Below are 18,620 nucleotides of genomic sequence, written 5' to 3'. Positions count from 1 at the left end.
CGAAAAGGTCGCGGCGTTGATGCTCGACAACGAGCAACGAGTTGGCCCGCGGTTCGTCCTCAATTTTGAAGGTTCTCGTACCACGTTCGATGCGAAATTACAATGATGTACATACACACCGAGCGAAAGCAATTTGTTACACCGCATTTCCGCTACGTAGGTTTACCCAACGAAGTTAATGACTATCATCGGATCTATTTAGCGCATGAAATGATCGGCAACGATTTGCTACTATTTCACGAATACGTGGAAATTTTATTAACGTTTATCGATGGAAAAAAGCGCCGCTCGATCGAACGATCGAATAACATACTTTACTAACTTACCATGATTTACGCGTGTATCTCTTCGCGTAAGATTTCACGCGATTGGAGGAAGCTGAAAAAGATTAAAGAAGAAGAACGCGTAGGAGAAAGATAAGAAAAAAGGTGAGAACGAGCATACGATTCACGGTATGGTACGATCTAGATAATTCGCCCATTTATCTCATCCTTCTTCTCTTTACCGTGGACCAAGCACTTGTTCGTTTATCGGTCCCTCTTGGTTCTTATCGTCGTGCGCCTGCGCCTTTTCCTTTTCTTCTCTCTTAACCTTAGTTCACACAGTTACATACACACGCAATCATTCCAAGGGAAGCCACATTTTCTCTTATCCGCGTCCTCACGTTTCAAGTTCGCAGTCATTCCACGTGGTTCTACCCCGACTAATAAACGACCTCAGGGATTTCGTGCGTCTTAGAAGCTTCTCTTTCGCACCGGAGTGAAGTGCTCTCCCTCTCTGCCCTTTTTCTCGTTTGACAAGGAGGTATTATCGAAACATACACTATATCGATTCGAGTCTGCGATGAAAGAGAAAAAAAGGATAGGATCGAATTGTCGACATAGGATCGAGTAGATCATTGAGAAAAATGTTGTAGAATACGACGACGAGAATTTCATTCACGCAGACGTTTCAAACTCTTACTCTTTTTCATTTTCGACGTACTCTTGAAAGGACAAAAGTTTCCACGTCGTTGTTTCTTGGTTTCGGTTGGTCAAATGAGTGCGCCATCGAGATCGGTCATATAAGAGAAGGAAACGAAAAGAGAGATACTTTGTAAAGTCTATCGACCTGTAGTAAAGCGAGAAACTAATGCAGCCGGGCGTTCATTAACATACAAGCGTCGTTGGTATAGTCGTGGGTGTAACGACGCCGACGAGTAATTACGCACGCCTAACGCGCCTGTGTAGCCGACTAACAAAGTTGTGTGCATGCGCGCGAGTGTAAACGCGTGCGGTGCGCCTACGTTACAGCGCGTAGTAGCGTGTAGTAGACTCGTGGTCGAAGGGTATGTACGAAGGAAGTTGGCAAGGCGGGAAGAAAGGTGAAAGAGATAGGACGGAAAGAGAAAAAGATAGAGGATAGTGGAAGAAGGGGAGGGTGGAAAAGAGCGAGTAGTAGTAGCAGCATAGTCGGTATCTATCTGCCGCTAGTTGCGAGAGGATAGTCGGCGGGGAGATAGTCGACGAGGGTTGCGCCGCCGCCGTCGTTGTCGTCGTCGTCGTCGCCGCCGCCGCCGCCGCCGCCGCAGACGCACATCGACGTGCCGGCGCGAAGAGAAAGGGAGACCCAGAGAGGGGATGGTATAGGGCGCTGCCGAGGAGAGTCCGACGTGGTTGACGTTGACTCTCGTTTCGTAGTATTGCTCTTGCCGCTGGTAGTGGTGGGTGGTGCTAGTGGTGGTGGTGGTGGTGGTGGCATGGATTGCTTCCAGTGTTCGCGCGGCCGCTCCCTGTCGCACACGGACTATTCACCCCGACGCTGCCGGCGTCGCGACGCTCCAACTGTCGTCGCCGAAAACGTGCTCGGTGCGCGCCGTCACCGATCAACCGCCGGCTTCGCTCGTCTCACTTTTTATCTTCCTCCTTATTACCCTTTTTTCCCTTCTTCTTTCGTAGCGACATAGTGCGAGATCGTCCGATATATATGTAAAATTTGGCCGTACGTTTTCCGTGCTAACCTGACGTGGTGCGTGACGCGACGCGACGCGACGCGACGCGACGTGTTTCCTTTCTTTAAGAGAGATTGAGGCTTGATTCTGATCTTACTTGACAGTTACCTAAGCCGAGGGCTCTCCTATTACGGATTATCGACGTTCTATCGTATTCTCCCGCAGGAAGTTTCTTGGACGAAAGAAAAAACGAAGTGACAAAGTTTTCGATCGTTAACAGAGAACAGTTTGAAGAAAATTTCTACCCCTATCGCACAATATTCTGTTCGAGCTTTATAATTTCAAGGGCCAGAATACTCGTCCTGATATCAAACAACGTCCTAGACATATCAAACGAAATGGGATCGGGTAAAAAAGAGAGAGATATCATTTTTTATCGACGCGCATATCGCAACTTGTAAGAAGAAGCCTTACCGATGAGGAGCGACTAAAACCAACAAGTGTCTTAAATCAACAAGTCCGAGCTGCCAAGGTCGTCGTAGCGAGCGGAAATCTAGACGAGCGAGTTTGCTGTGCTGCTAATAGAGAACGTTCTCCTTTCTACGAGGGGAAAGATACTGGCGATCCTCCTCCCGCGATCGGTCCCGATAATCGATGAGAGAAACGTGCTCTTCGTATCGCGTTCAAACGAGTCACGAAAGTCGATTGTTTTGAGAAGAAGAGGAAGTATATCACGTTTAAAAAAGAACACGTTTTTCCACTTTTTCACGTATTTATCGTATTTCTCTCGACGATCGAGTCACACCATTCATCGGAAAAATTTCTCTTTTCACGAAGAATATCTATCTCGCGTATCGAATATGATTGAACATTTGTTATTAATAATAAAAATAACGATATAAATTCGTCCGGGTATACGATAGGAAAAAATAACGCATGAACGTTTCCTAACGATCCATCTCTCGAAGGACTGTCCATCGGATCCAACGAGGTCGATTATTCTATAGCAACGATCGGACCGGAGCCAGCCAGACGGCACTTTCGAATAGATTTTCCTCCGTTATTGCCTTTCGTTGTTAACGAATTACCTGAGCTCGAGAAAAATTAAAGAAAGAAATTTTATTAACGGCGAATTCAAATGAAAGACGAATTATACGAAAGGAGGAAGATAGAGAGAGTATAAAATAAGGAAGCTTAAGGGGGTATATTTGACGGGGATCATTGGTGACCTCGATCGGGCCTTAATTGAAAAGCTTCCGAGAGGAGTCCTTCGAGATAGTATTATCTTTCTCTCTCTTTATATATATATATATATATATATATATATATATATATAGCTCTCATCGATGTGGTCGATCTCGTGGGAGTATTAAGATCCATCCCGGCATCTCTCCGTTAGCCTCGTTTCCTCCCTCAGCCGTAGAGAGCATCTCGTAGCTATCGAATTCCAATTATGTCGCAACATCGAAGAGGCTCCGTACACGGAGCTAGTCCCGTTCCAGGTCATCCTCCTGCTAACAATCTTCCCATCTCCGCTCATGAGATTCAAACGAGAGGGATACCTTTGCCCGGAATGGTACCATCGCGCTCGATCCACGGCAGCCCGATGCATGGCAATCCAATTCATGGGTTTGTCAATCCACTCGGACCAGCCGGTATCGTTCATCCACCTCCCACGCATCCAACAGCGCTCGTATCCGGAATTTCTCATCGTCCGGGAGAGACCGCGCATCAAGGTATCGGAACGCCGGCTCTGATTGCCGGTTCATTCCAGGATACGCGAAAGACCACTGGACTCTACCTCTTTTATCCTCTCTTGTCGGTTCTCTTTAGTCCTTTATCGATACTCCTTTCTCTTGAAATTTATTGGAAAAGGGAATGTTACAAATGGACTTGCAACTTTGCATTTTCGATCGATAGATACCTGACGTTCGGAAATACGCCCATTATTTTCAGGGGACGACTGAATCGAATCGGACATTAGGAATAAGCTAACCGAATAAAATATTCTTTATAACGTCAAACATTTTTTTTGTCGAATAGTTATCTCGAAGCAAATTGTACGGACGCTTTTATTCGATTCTTCGGGGAGCAACAACTTGCGTCCTGATAATCGATTCGAATAGCGATCGATTCTTCGTTCGAGCTACCCGATATTAACCTTACTGCGAAATCATTTTTCTACGCGTGTCCCGAACGTTACAAAACGCGACTCGGATTTCTCTCCAATTGAAAATATCCTTAAGGTACTTTAATCGTTTACCGCGATAACTCGATTTGTGTGTGTGTATGCGTATATTTTATATATATATATATATATATATATATATATATATATATATGTATATATGTATATATGCGGGAAGAGAGCGAGAGAGAAGAGACGATTACAGCACGGTCGACATGAAATTCCTAGGAACGTCTGGTCGAAGTAGCTTTGACGCCATAACTCGTTTGAGAAATTAATCGAGCATTCGACCGTTTAACGAGACGGAAGCGTACTAAGAGAATTCCATCGCGTAGGGCGATTGAATTTTCTCTTAGCTCTCGTCTCTTAGACGCAACTACCAAACTTTATTGCATCTGGCGCAACAGAGAAAAAAAAATAAGGCCGTTTGCCAAGAAAAGAGATTTCGAGCTGTCGCCCGAGAACGTGGTCGATGGGATGTCGCGAGTCGAGTACGCGGAAGTCTTTCGGAATGACATTTATTGATCTTCAACGTGGGTATCGATTAACCATCCTCTTTCCATCCCGTACTTATATATACCAGTGGAATCCTTGGAATTCGAATCTTTCGAATTCGATGACGATCATAGTCCAGCGGTCTTTCGTCTCGTTTCCGGATGACGAACGGTCCATGATCATCATCCAGCGGATGTTCGCTTGAAGGTAGCGATAAAGTCGTGCAACAGGGGGGACCGACTTCGTCGTCCTCGGGCTCGCCATATTCCTCGCACGGTTCTCCGATGAGAACGCCGATGAGTTCTGGTCATGGGACGCCACAGGATTCGCCGCATGTGACGAGACACCGTAGAGACTCGGAACATTCGTCTTCGTCGTCACCGATCGGTGGTATATCGTCGAGACGTGGCTCTACCGACGTCATTATTGGGCCTTCTTCGATCCAGGAAGGTCACCATCATCCCTCCGGATCACCTGGTGCTCGTGCACGACGACGATCCGACTACAGCCCTCATCAGGGTACGTTTCCTCTTTTCCCTTATATTTCCTTACTTTATCCTCTTATTTCAATTAATTATATCTTCGCCTTGAATGAGGCGTTTGGACGGATTCCCTCTTTTCCTTTCTTTTCTTTTTTTTTTTTGCTTCGCGATTATAAATTTAACGAACAAGTTCTCGATCGAGCTGATCGCAAAAGCATCTGAAACGAACAGTCTTCTCCCTCTCTCTCTCTCTCTCTCTTGCTGTATTTATCTCTCATTCGTGAGGTCCTTTCAAAACCTCATAGTACCTCGCGTTGCCCTTTGATCTGACAGTCTGTGGCTTTGTAACATGCTCGAGCTATGTATTACTTATATGCGGCTAAAAGTTACTATCAAAGGAACTTGTCACACGCATGCGTTTAGTCGAATGCATGCTTTAAATACGTTCATCGCGTTCGTGTGTGCTCTTTAATACCAAGTCTCTACTTCCTATATCTTGTTTATCCTTTCTCTCTCTCTCTCTCTCTTTTTTGTACCAATATCGATCAAAGTTTTCCCGACCGACATGAATTTTCCTAGCTGGACTGACGAATTTCTTTTTAATCCGAAATATATAGAAGAAGTGTTTTTTCTTTGGGGGAGGGGCAGGGGGGAAGGAGAGAAAAAAGAGTTGACTTTATGAGGTTCCAAAGAAGGATGGATCTCCGTTTCTCGAGGAGACTGAAAAAGTGGAGGGAAAAGACGTGCGGTGTTTTCGAAAGTAGCAATTCTCGGTCAAAGATCGCTCGAAGTAGGAGGCATTCGAATTCTTGTGTTTGCCAAGGACAGAGAAGCCTCCTCTATCCTGCGAATTCGAAATTCTGCAAGTTTCGAAGATGTTGTTAAGCAAATAAACGTTGAACGAATTGTCTCTGAATTTGGAGCTTTAAGAATAATTTCGAGTATAACGAAGAAGAATTTATATAAAAATATAAATCAAGTGATCTCGGCGAGCGATAGCTTGATTTATTTAATTTGACGAAATTCATTCGAAGGAGGAGAAGGATGCAATCGATCCCGTTTTCTATTACGTTTCGTAGTAGGATTCAAACTTTTAGGAATGGTAATTTTTTTACGTCGAACGTCGGTACCGACTTGAAACAGTGGTTGCTTCCTTTTATTTTATTCAATAGAAATGAAAAACTTGGCTCTTCGAGACACCATATGCCGATTTTGTACTGGTTCAATGATTCGATAAAGTTTTCGCCACAAAGTGCGATTATTTTGCAACATCGAGAAATGCCATAACCGATAAGATCTTGAAAAGTTTGTCAAAGAATGCGAAAAGTTACGTAGCTTTACAAACATATATACATATATATATATATATATATACATTCTATTTACACGCATGTATTTGCGTCGTTGCAAATTTTCTTCAGAAAATAGGAAAGAAAGTTAAACGTAACGTAAAAGGCATGACCAATTTTTTCTTGTCTCTCTAATGCTCCCGACGTTTAAAACTTTATAAGCTCTTTTATCCGATTTTCTTCGGAAAAAGTTAAACGTGGAAAAAGGAGTTCTGAAGGTTAATTTAAAGTTGAAACTATAAACCAAGGAGTCAATTTCTTTCGCTGCACGGAATTTTCTTTCTTTGTAATTTTCTTCTTGATACGCTTGTTGATAAAATTTTTGCATCGATAAATTAGAAGAGACAAGAATAAAGGAGTATAAGCGAGGAAAGTATCGACGTTTCGTGATTAGCCGCCGGAGGCCATTGGAATGGTGAATCCTGGTTGGAAAAACAGAAACGACAAGGTTTCCTATCTTCAAGAAAGTTAACAAGTTTCCTGTCGATAATTTCACTCGTTGTCGATAATCGCATTCGAATGTTTCGTGCCGATTCGTGTTTTACTGGTATCAATTATTTCCCCGTCCTAGAAGGAAAGCGGAAATAAGTTAGGCTTTTTTTCTTTTACTTTCTCTCTCTCTCTCCCTCTCTCCCTCTCTCTCTCTCTCTCTCTCTCTCTCTCTCTCTCTCTCTCTCTCTCTTTTCGTATCGTGTAACGTGACGGAGCGCAATTTGCAAACAATTTGCACGGATTGCAGAGGTAATTTAGGAGAGTAGTGTGCGCCAGAACGACGAGCGGGTTCGATGAATCATGTCATGGAAAAAATGAGAAACGTTATCCAAGAGGATTACTCGGCTCCTTGCGAGAATGAATGCTATTAGGGTTGTAAAAAGTAATTCCGCGCGGTCAAGGATAATCCATCCTTTCTATCTCTTTTACTTATTCATTCATTCGGTCGAACAAATTGTTTTTGTTAAATCGCTCGATCGAATTATGTAATACGAAATGCGATACTAGGCGCGATGGTTTAATCGATTGGTACGCGCAGGGTACATACATCGAAAATCATTTAATTACGCGATAATGAAACGTTTAATGCGAGAAAATAAAAATCATGAAAATGAAAATCAGGCTCCTTCGTCGTTTCCATATTCTTTTTTTCATCCACAAAAATAACTTTTTTACTTAATTAATGGAATTAATTGGAAAAAGTCGACGAATGGCGCGCCCTTTAAGACTCGTCGTTGGACTCTGGAGAAAGGGGAAAGGGAAAATACGGGGCTGCGTAAAAAACGCAAAGCGTACCTCGCGTTGTTCGTTCAAGTATTCGGAGCGTTGATTCCGCGCGTGGAAAAGAGTTTCCTGGATTTGGAGTTAATAACGGTTGTGGTGTGCCACGAAAGAAATGGGCGTGCCCTTGCAATTCGTCACTGATAACACGAGCGTTCGCGTAACGAGATTCCGAGCTCGCGTACGCACGCTTAATGAAATCTTCTCGTGAAATAATATTGCCAAAGTTTCTTCCTGCTGCTCGCTCACCTCTCTCTTTCTCTCTCTAATATTATATTCCCCTTTTCAACTGGAAACACTGTCCTCTCCTTGTTATATAAGGATACGGACGAGTTCTAAAAAGCAAATTCTAGATTATCTCCCGACGAGAGATAAATTATCGGCCTACGTGAAATTTCAAGGCCGGAAAAGAGAAACTCGAAATCTTTGAGATATGCGACTCAAGAAAACCCTCGCGTCTCTGGGGTTTGAGTAATGGAAAAAGATGGATGAAGGATTAAAATCTGATTTTTTAAGAAAGCATTTCAAAGTAACGCTGAGAGAGAGAGAGAGAGAGAGAGAGAGGCGCTTAGACGAAAAGGGATGATATTTTAATTCAAAGAGATGGGAAAGAACAGAAATGATTTCGAAGCTCTTCTTCGGCCATATATATTCGTAGCTCGTAAGATCCGTCGGCTCGTAGATATTCGAAAAAATTCGTCCCTTATGTTCAACGTGAAATTAATATGTATGATAGATCGCACTGAGGGGGACAAACAGGGATCAAAATTTGATCGTCGTCTTTCTTCGTTCTTCGCGTTGAAGCGATTTCAAAATTCTTAGCATTTTTCCTCATTCTCCTGGCTCGAGTGTGTCTTCTCGTGCGACGCGAGAGAAAATTTCAAGAGAAAATTTCAAGAGAAAATTTCAAGAGAAAATTTATACGACGCTGGATGGCGCGAAAAATTAAAGTTATATCGCCGTAATTCGCAGCGTAGCTTCACCTCACCGGCGAATGCATTTAACCGTGTTCGTCATGGGAATATAATGTTTCACCTATATATACTCGCCGCACGTCTTTCTTTCGGTCTTTTTCCGTTTCTTGCCTACGAGGGCAACTTCCCCGGTTTTCAGTTCACGATTTTCTTGTCTCGACTTTCAAGATACGCCATAGTCTTTTCTTGCCTTATTTTCCCTTTCTTACCACGTTTGCCTTTCTTTCCTCTTCCAACGCGATGGCGGAAAAAGCAATCGACCGAGCAGAGGAAGGGAAAAAGGGGAAGGGAAAAGGGGGAGGAAGAAGAAAAAGAGAATCGTGGAGGAGTCGCGCGCTAATGGAACCAGGCTATCTTACGAAGCGAACGATGACTTCGAGTCGTCGTTTCAAGTTTATCGGAAATTCCATTTCGATCGTAGCAAAGTATCCTATGCTCTGCTTTTTCTCCTTCCCTATTTCGATCCTCTCTCAAAGTAGCTACTACGTACATTCAACGGAAGGATTCTCGTCGTCGAGAAATTTCATATTTTATTTACCTTTGAAGGAGATCACTGCGAGTAAGTAGTTACGATATATGCAAACGTTGTTAGAAATACGAGTAGCTAACAAGAGAGGTAGATCCCCCCCCCCCCGTTCCGGAGGTCATCCGTGGTAAGAAAGAGAAAGAAGGAAAGGGAGAAAGGATGGAAACGTCAGGCTTGTTGTTGATACCGTTGAGAGCTAAGGACAAGGGAGCGTCGTTAGGGGCAACAGCGTGTTGCGAATACGGTTCACGATGGGAGGTTATAAAAAGAGAACGCGTGCTTTGCATATTCGTACAACTTCCCTTCCGAAGCATTACACTCCAGGGAAACAATAAACTCTCTAAATGTATTATATTAAAAGTTTCGAACTTTGTGTCCTTTCGTAATGTCCTGCCAAATTACTTTGCGCTGATATTTCGATAATTGGACGTCGATATATCCACTATCTTTTATAGTTTAATCATGAAATAATTTCTTATGTTTAAATTACAATATCTTTTCGTAATTATCGACGTACGCGCGAAAGCGAGATAAAGAGTGGACTCGTTCAAAAGTTGTCGCGAAATCAAACGTCTTCTCATGTAGAGACGGTGCGTCGTCATCGCGTAAAAGAAATCGCTCATGTTCCCGTCGTTCTCGAACGACATCGAACTAAAATTGAACCGGAGGATTCTTGAATAAAGTTTTGATTAAATCTCGGCGTATGGAACATAAACCGGTTCATTCTCCGAATCGTTTTGGATACCTTTAATAATTAATATCACGCCAATTGATGTACTATTTTAAGTATTAAAGATATATACGAATAGGAATGCACGCGCACATACATACATAGACAGATAGATAGATAGATAGATAGAAGACAGATCGTCTATATGGTTATCCGAACGGATGCACATAAAGAGCGATTTCGTTCGATCGACTCCGACGGCATTTTCCTTTAGCCGACGTAATATCGGAATACTCACGCCTTTCAACGACCATAAAGGACAACAAAGCGCCTAACTTTCGGACAACTTTTGTCCGGTCGCATTCGAAGGTAATCCACTTGTATGGTCTCGTGGAAATCTTCGAAGGAAGTCGAGGCTAACGAAGTTTGGAGAGAGTTTAGCTTTACTCGAGGTGAAGAAAAGAATAAAGCGAAATGGAGAGATAGTTTGCTGTCTCCGTTATCCACGTCGTTATCGTTTTTTCTTTTTTTCTTTTTCCCCCTTTTTTTCTCTCCGACAAGAGATAAAAGGAGCGGAACCTAGGAATTATTCCGTTCGTCCAATCGGACGTTTAAGTATTCGCACTCGCATTTCCGCAGTCTCTATATTATGGTATTATATTTACACACACACACACGCACACGAACACATGCGCGCGCGCAAAAGCGTAGTGCAAATATAACACAAAGAAAGCTCATCGTTCCAAGCCTTTGGCACACAGAGCTGTCTATGTAGCTTATCTTCCCACATAGTTATCTGTGATAGATAATCGTTCTCCCTCTTTGATTCTCTATTTCAAACGTTTCACAAACATGCCCTCTTTTTCAGGGTCTCTCTCACGTCGCGCTCACGTTCGTTCGCTAATCACGGCACACTCTCGTTAGCTTATTGCTTCCATTCATTCGCGTTCCTCTCTATCACTGTCAATCTTTTCTCATCGTCGATCCGTCCCAGCTTTACATTCTCTGTCGGCTTCTATTTCTTCGCAAATATCGAGATATAATACCCGCGGATGGCGGTTCTCTTGGCTATGCGTTCCTTCTGCCGTTTTGATCGGTGACGCGATATTAGAGGACAAATGTGGTTAAAAGACACGAAAGATCTGGATGTTAGCATCTACGGACGTATAAGACATCGGGAATTTGTACGGTGTCGGACTATCCTCCGACTAGGATGGCACCCAGAGGAAGAGAAACTTCAGCGCTCCGAATACGAGAGCTTTCGTGGTCGCGGTGGTGACATACGGTCAGTTTCACATGCAAATTAAACGAGCCGTGCGCTTCTCGTCGTGGTACGCGCGATTTCTAAATTTGCAAATTCGAATCATCATTTAATCGTACATATCCACGAATTTGATTTCTTCTTCCTTTTACACTTTTCTTTTTTGTACAGTCCGCGCCCATAAAAAAAGTCCCCCTTTTCGGGCCGAATTCCGTAATATGATACGATGAAAACTCTGATAAGGCATTTATTTCGACTTCGAGTGTCGTAGTATCCTTTCGTAATAACTCTTCGTTCGTCGAAACGAGGGCACAAAACGAAAGGCATCAATTTCGATCTAGCAAACGATCCATCTCGATTTAATAGGGGATTCTAGAGACACGGAAGGACACGCGAACGGATCTTATCCGTGTCGCGTCGCGGTGCACGCCAGTGTCTTGTTGCTGGACGTCGAGGAGTAAAACGACAGCGACGAGGACAAAGTCGCCATGGAAGATGGTGGTGGTGGTGGTGGCGGTGGCGGTGGCGGTGGCGAACGTACCCGAAGGAACGCGGACCGAATATCGATCTGGCATTCTTCTTATCGTTAGACCGCGACTATAGGTATATACGTATATGGGGTTCTTCTCTCCCTAGATGCTTCGCTCGTCGTTATTCGTAATTCAGGCTGTTGCCGTTGCCTTCCGCCGTCGAATATCAAACGACCTGGATAACTCGCTCGCCGGCGGCATTGCGTTAAATCTTTCTAGATTGGAGAAATTTATTGATTCACGTGTTACGGAATTATACGAGAGGCAGAATCCCTTGAGGACGACCGCGGGAGGCATTTGGTAAAACAAAATCGATCATCATGGATTAATCGATCGTCCTCTCTTACCTTTGACGTTCGTCCCTTGCCATAGAATTTTTCATTTTCACGCATATCTTATGGCAAAGAATCTAACGCCGAAAAGAAGGAATCGCCGATGAGAATAACATCTTCGAGGATTGATTCTATGTGGAGGACGGTAAACGTTGCAAAGAATAATATTTCTCTCTTTATAAGCTCTCGTTTTTATCGCGCGAAACGATGTTACGTGCGAGTTTACAGAGCATAGAAAGTGCATGCAACTGAGAGCTTTATCGTGAGAGATTATCGATCGTTTTTACGTCATGCAAGTTTCATTTCACAGATAGATTAGTCGACGTAATCGCATCAGTTTGCCGAGTACAGGTACGTTTACTAAGATTAACGTATAAATATAGATTAATTCCATCGAAAAGGTCGAGCATGAATGCGAAAGAGGATTTTATACTCGATTTGGAGGAGGACGGAGTATGATCTTTTATTTTCCTTATTGTTTCTCGGTATGTATATAGATTTTTATCGCAGTTTTCTTCATCGAAGTATCCATTATTCACGTTTGCTCTTTCGGATGTATATTTGTTAAATTTGATCGTGTCGAGGTTAATCCTCGAACAAAGTTAGACCGAATATTTTTAACGTTATTGCATTTTTAATGTCCTTCGTACGACACCATTTATACTCTGCTCTTCGTCATCAACGGTATCTCGTGATTAGTCCAAGTAATAAAACGAGTCCGAACGATGTACCCTTCGATAGTAGGAGTCTTACCGCGAGAAATATCCGAAACGTTATATCATCGCGAGAATAACGGAACGGAAACTCTTGGAAATTTTCAAAGTTCCCGTTCAGAGTTTTAACGACGTCACTCCTCCGCTGGGACCGAATGAAAAATATATATCGCGAGGACTCGTGCATTTATCAACGGGCATGCGTTGAATAATTATGCTAGAACGTGAAAGGAAATAGGAAGAGGGAGAGAAAATTATGCGAGTTTGCACGATACGACGTCTACCGTTAAGATGCATCCGTCGAACTCACGCGTATGCGCGTAGCACGCGAGTCCTGATACTCGTCAATTCTCAGGCTATATTTTAAGAGGCGAAAATTTGTAAATTGTGTCTCCAACGATTTTATGCTTAACGACTATATCGCTTTGTTATCGATCGCGATAACGGTTGGACCTTGAAAATGCGTCATTTGCGTCATTTTTCGAGCTCTCTCTCTCTCTCTCTCTCTCTCTCAAAAGCAAGGCAAAGTTCGTCTCGAGTCGAGATTTACATCGAGATTAAAATACTTGGATAATTCCTATGCAGATTATCTAAATTCTTGAAAGAACCTTCGCCTCCGAGAGGTTTCATATTTTTCTTCCTGGAAACTTTGACTCGCCTTCCTCGTTTGCTCCGTTTCACTTTTTAATAGTCGACCGTTTTCTTCCGCCAGAGTCATATTATCGTCGATGATTTACGAGGAAACGAGCGGCTCTTTCTCTCTACCTCAAAATTTAGAGGTTGTTCTCTAGTATGGGATGGGATTAATTGTGCCGTTACATTAATCATATCTCATCAGGTTCTTGTGATCTATGTGCCCCTTTGCACAACATACGCAGCTTTCCTGAACATATTAAGCGAATCGATATTAACGGGGGCCATGTGGGGATGCTTGCGGTAAAACGTCCAAATATATTCCCATATATCGATTTCGATCCGATTGCCTATCGACGTGTCCTCTTTGGAATTATTCTCCAGGAATACGTTCTTGTATGAATACACCTTTGATAGATATCCTGAGATTAAAGTTCGGTCCACCGTAAGCTCCTCTGTATCGATATCATTTCTTATTTGCCGCAAAGAAAGAAAATCTTATCGTGAGCTCTTTCTATGGGGAAATCATAACGGTGACGTACGATTGCTGTATGTGTATATATATATATATATATATATATATATATATATATATATATATATATATATATATATATTGTTTTGCGAATAATTTTCTGTCGGAGGACGAGCCGTATCGTTGGATTTAACGCATAAGAATATCCGTCTTAAAGATAGACGAAGATATTTGCACGCGCTTGCGGATTTTCTTGTCTGAAAAGGTTGAATCGTTGGCAGTGTTTTACGTTCTGCTTTTCCAGCTGCACGCTCACCCGCAGTAAGAGCTTGGACAGCTTCCAGAGTTTCCCCGTCTGATTCTGTTCGGCGCGAATTTCAACGCGAGCTTTCTAGTCTCGTCCATTTCGAGAAGAGTGCTCCTTGAAACAACGAGCACGTACAATGCTTTTCTCTCTTTTCTTCTTTCCTTCTTGATCGCGTAAAACACGATTAAAGAGTTTTTTCTCTCTTCGAGCAGAGAATTATCTAAGCGCTCCTTCGACTCGTTTCTTCCTTCATATTAGACTATATCTATATATGTGTGCGTGTATGTACGTATGTATGTATACCCGACGCGAAGAAGAAAAATTCGTCGGGTTTAAAGAGTAAGAAAGAAAAGAAATTGTTGGCAACGTACGTTCGAAACGAGAGTCTCCCTTGAAGGGAAAATTTAAAAGAAAATCTATGGGGTAAATTATGAAAGTGCAAGCAGAAGAAACAGAACGAAGAGGGGGACACTCTTTTAGCGTAAATTTTTTTTTCTCGTTGCAGTTACGAAGTTGCGGGAGCACTGGGACGAAACGAACTCGAAGGTGATGCAAAGGAAGACGCAGTTGGATGCTATGCTGGGTGATAGTCAGCGATACGAGGCGAAGAGAAACGAGGTGGAGGTCTGGCTCGCGCGAATGGAAACTCGACTGGAAATAATGCGGGCCGTCGGCCATACGGCCGACGTTCTCGAGGCGCAACTTAGAGAACAAAAGGTATGTATACAGACCATCGTCTTTCTTCTTTCCTTTTTCTTTTCTTTTTTTTTTCTTTTTTCTTCTTTTTTTTCTCTTTTCCTTTCCTTTTTTTTCCACACGCTCGCACGCTTAATTTTACGCCGGTCGGAGCCGCCCTATAACGAGGAGGGGCACGTTTTCTCAATTTATCGAAAAAATACGTAATATGAGAAACCACTAGAAACAAATGATCGTTCATAAAAAGGTAGCGTCGAATTTCCTAGAGATTTTTGCAGGCAATAGATCAAACGGGGAGGGCCAGGATCCGAGGAGAAATAATTTATTTCCCTGATCGTTCTCTATCTTTCTCTGTGTCTCGTAATTTCTTCTTCCTGCGAGGCACGTTGATCAATCCATTTTTATCCCCTTATATCCTAGATATCGCGAATACGGTGTCACGTTCTATTCTTCATTATATTTTTAGGCGTACGCCACGCACACGTAGCGCATCGTGAAAATGTATTTCAATGGAAATACTTCTCGAACATAGAGATCGTTCATAATGTCTCGTTTAATTTTAAATGACGCGAACGTTTCCATAAGTTATAGCCTAGGTAAGTACAAAGATCGAGTAAAAAATCCGATCGCGTAATTCGTTCGATGGCATATGGGAGCCGGCGATATGGCAGTCGATCGAGCGTATCGAACGAAAAGGACGAAACTTCGGTTAGAGAGTTTCGACGGGATATACGCTTATAAAACTTGCCTTCTACCCAGAAAGATTTAACTTCCTTAAGTTATCGGAGCTCTCGAGTAGCAAAGGACTTTCGTCTAACTCTCTCTATATCTCCGCGGCTGGAATTAGATGGAAGAAGTTTCCCCCTTTCTCGTAAAAGACGAGTGCGAGCCAGACGACTAGCCGTTCATCTCGTTCTCTCGCCTCCTTCTCTATGCCTTTGTCATTCGTTTCAGTCTTTCCACGCGGAATTACATCAGTACAAGCATCAGATCGAGCTCTTCAATCAACTTACCCAAAAGTTAATAGCAGTCTATCAGCAGGATGACACGACTCGCGTGAAGAAAATGACGGAAACGATTAATCAGCGATACAACAATTTAAATACCAGGTAAGTAAAGTATAAAGCTCTAATCGACGTATCGTACGCGTTCTAATCGAAATTGTAACTCTATGATAATCTTTAATTAATTGCAATGTTTGATAAAAAGGAATCGAGTCGAACGTTGCAAAATATTCATCGTCTGACCTAGTTACTTTTATTTCTCGTCACGTCGGACGATCGCGTCCGCGATATCATCCGTATTTGGTACGAGCCAGGTTCGTAGACGTTCAACGATCCACACTTCTTTTTCCTAGCATCATCAATCGAGGAAAACTGCTGCACTCGGCGATGAACTCCCTCCACAACTTCGACCGGTCTCTAGACAAGTTCTTGGCCTGGCTGAGCGAAGCCGAGTCTTCGATGGAAGGATTGGAGGCGGAAGCGGATCGACTCGGTGGACGACGGGATCAGGGCGCTCTCAGACGACCGCAACATCAGCTCAAGGTAAGATGGATAAACTCTGTCTATGTATTTTCTTTTTCCTTTGCGCTCCTCGTTAAATCATCGTCGTCGTTTATGCACCCGACAACCGCGTTCAAAATACGAATCGAGGACCGCCGTGGTTTACCACGAGAGAGAGAGAGAGAGAGAGAGAGAGAGAGAGAGAGAGAGAGAGAGAGAGAGAGAGCAAATTGATTGAAGTGCACCATTGACTATACAGGAGTGGTCAACAGGGACCATATTAAATCTACTACTTGGGTCTTGCTTGGGTACGGTGTTAGCGGCAAAGAGCGCTCTGTTTATGAAATTGCCATTGCAGAATCGTTCCTCCTCGCTTCATCAACTTATTTTTGCGATCGTGCAGTGATGGAATAACGAATAATCGTATCAAACGTTCGCGCATATTCGTTTTTATTAGATTATAATATTGTATTTATCGTGGTGCGTTAGCATAATCGAGAGAATACATTCGCGTTAATTTGCATCATTGCTCTCTCACGGTTAAACGTTATCTTTTTTTATTTTCATCTTTTTGTTTGTTTTGTTTTGTTTTTTTTTTTCTTTCTTTATCTCGCGCGTCTACCTGGGTTCTTTAAAGTTACACATTACAATTTATCGATCTATCGATCCGTGGCGTGCAAGTTGTTGGCAAAAAAATGAATACTCGTCTACGTTTCTATAATAATCGTTGATTTAATCCGAACCCGTATAAATTATTCGAATCTCGACATCGAATTAATTTGGAATTTTCGTTCCCGTGAATTTTGTAGGAGAATAGACCCACCCCACGATCGATGGAATTCATTTACACAAATGATATTTGATCGTTATTACGTTAGTACGCGTTTTGAGTGAAGATAAAAAGAAACTTATTTAGAAACGATACTTATTTTGTTTAGAGACCATAAGTTTCTGACGATATTATTATACAATGTTGTTCGTTTAAAAATCATAGAAAGAAAATAAAAGGTCGAAAGGTTGGATGCGTCGAGTGTGTTCGTTTAGCGATTGAATGAGCGATTGAAATCAATCGTACGATAAATCATGCACATCGTGGACATTCCGGACGTCGCGTCGAGCTCACCGTAATCCGCTTCTCTTTAGCCCACGCTCGAATCTCGTGACCCCGTGGAAAATCATAGATCACGATCTCGCCCCAGGCGTGAAACCCTATCTATCGACGCGACCGAAACCGACAATGAGTTGACTACTATTTTCCTCCAATTTCTCTGTCTCTCTCTGGCCCTCTTTATTTCCTTCCTTTCTTTCTTTTCTTTAGTCATGTGCCTATTTGCCGAATCCATTGAAACGCATTTGACTTTGAGGGAAAATGAGATTCGAGGACGAAGATATTAAAGCCGGGAAATAATAGGCGAACGGTAGAACAATCTCTTTCTTTCTATTTCTCGTTTTCTCTCGTTCTCCTTCTCGTTGCCGCAGAACTTTTATTTATGCGCTTATTTACATGCGACAATAGAAATGGAAATGGAGCAAACGTCGAGAGGAGGGACGAAGATTACCTTTTTCCACCTTTCCATCCTCCTCGATGCTTTTTCTATTCCTCGTAGAAATTTCTTCGTTAGCTTCTCATAATAAGTCGCCGTTGAACTTCAAACGGCATTCGGTGTATCGAGTGATCCTCGAAGAAACGACGAGGATCGAATAAAGCTTCCCGATGCTTTACGAGACTGATTGCGAGTATAATACTTGGGTATGGACGCTGAATGGAAAATTAACGAGAGCAATTCCCGTATAATAACGTTTTAACGATGCGCCTGGGCTCCTTTTGTGCGAACAATTTTTCTTTTTTTTCCTTTCCTTTTCTTCCTTTTTTTTCATTTTTTTTTTTCCATTTTCATTCAGTGACCCACTTTTCAACGATTAACATCGAACGGATATTGAACCCCACTCGATCGGTCATCGCCTGTCTTTCTCCGAGCCTCTATCTTTTTTTTTTACCTTGTATTTTTTCTTCGATTTTTTTGAGTCTATAGGTCTCTTTGCAACGTCAAATTCGTAAAATCGAATTTATAAAATTTCTGCGAGAGGTCGATCGATGAGCGAGTTAATTAGAACGTACAGTTAGTTACTTGCCTACCCCTCCCCCTCCCCTCTCCTATGAAGTGATCTCGGAATATTTAAAGGCGTCGCGTTAAAATCTTTATTCGTGTCGCGTTAGAAAAGGGGGCTTAGTGGCAAAGAGTTTCTCAGAAGACGAGTGTAGAGGCGCGAACACGATCGAA

At 42.7% G+C, this 18,620-nt stretch overlaps 1 protein-coding gene across 8 annotated transcripts in view; it reads left to right on the top strand.

The window, feature by feature from the left end:
• Positions 1 to 18,620, top strand: part of LOC124427869 (dystrophin-like) — a 222,033-nt gene that overhangs the window by 67,896 nt on the left and 135,517 nt on the right. For all 8 annotated transcript variants that reach the window (XM_046971250.1, XM_046971253.1, XM_046971249.1 and 5 more), the window contains 3 exons: positions 14,643 to 14,854; positions 15,788 to 15,942; positions 16,191 to 16,380. In XM_046971250.1, the coding sequence (XP_046827206.1) occupies positions 14,643 to 14,854; positions 15,788 to 15,942; positions 16,191 to 16,380 (557 nt within the window). The remainder of the gene's footprint in view (positions 1 to 14,642; positions 14,855 to 15,787; positions 15,943 to 16,190; positions 16,381 to 18,620) is intronic.

Source organism: Vespa crabro, chromosome 11 (assembly GCF_910589235.1).
Source record: "Vespa crabro chromosome 11, iyVesCrab1.2, whole genome shotgun sequence".
NCBI classification, from domain to species: Eukaryota; Metazoa; Arthropoda; class Insecta; order Hymenoptera; family Vespidae; genus Vespa; species Vespa crabro.
Note: the sequence above shows the minus strand (reverse complement) of the source record. Positions and strands in the feature narration are given on the sequence as shown.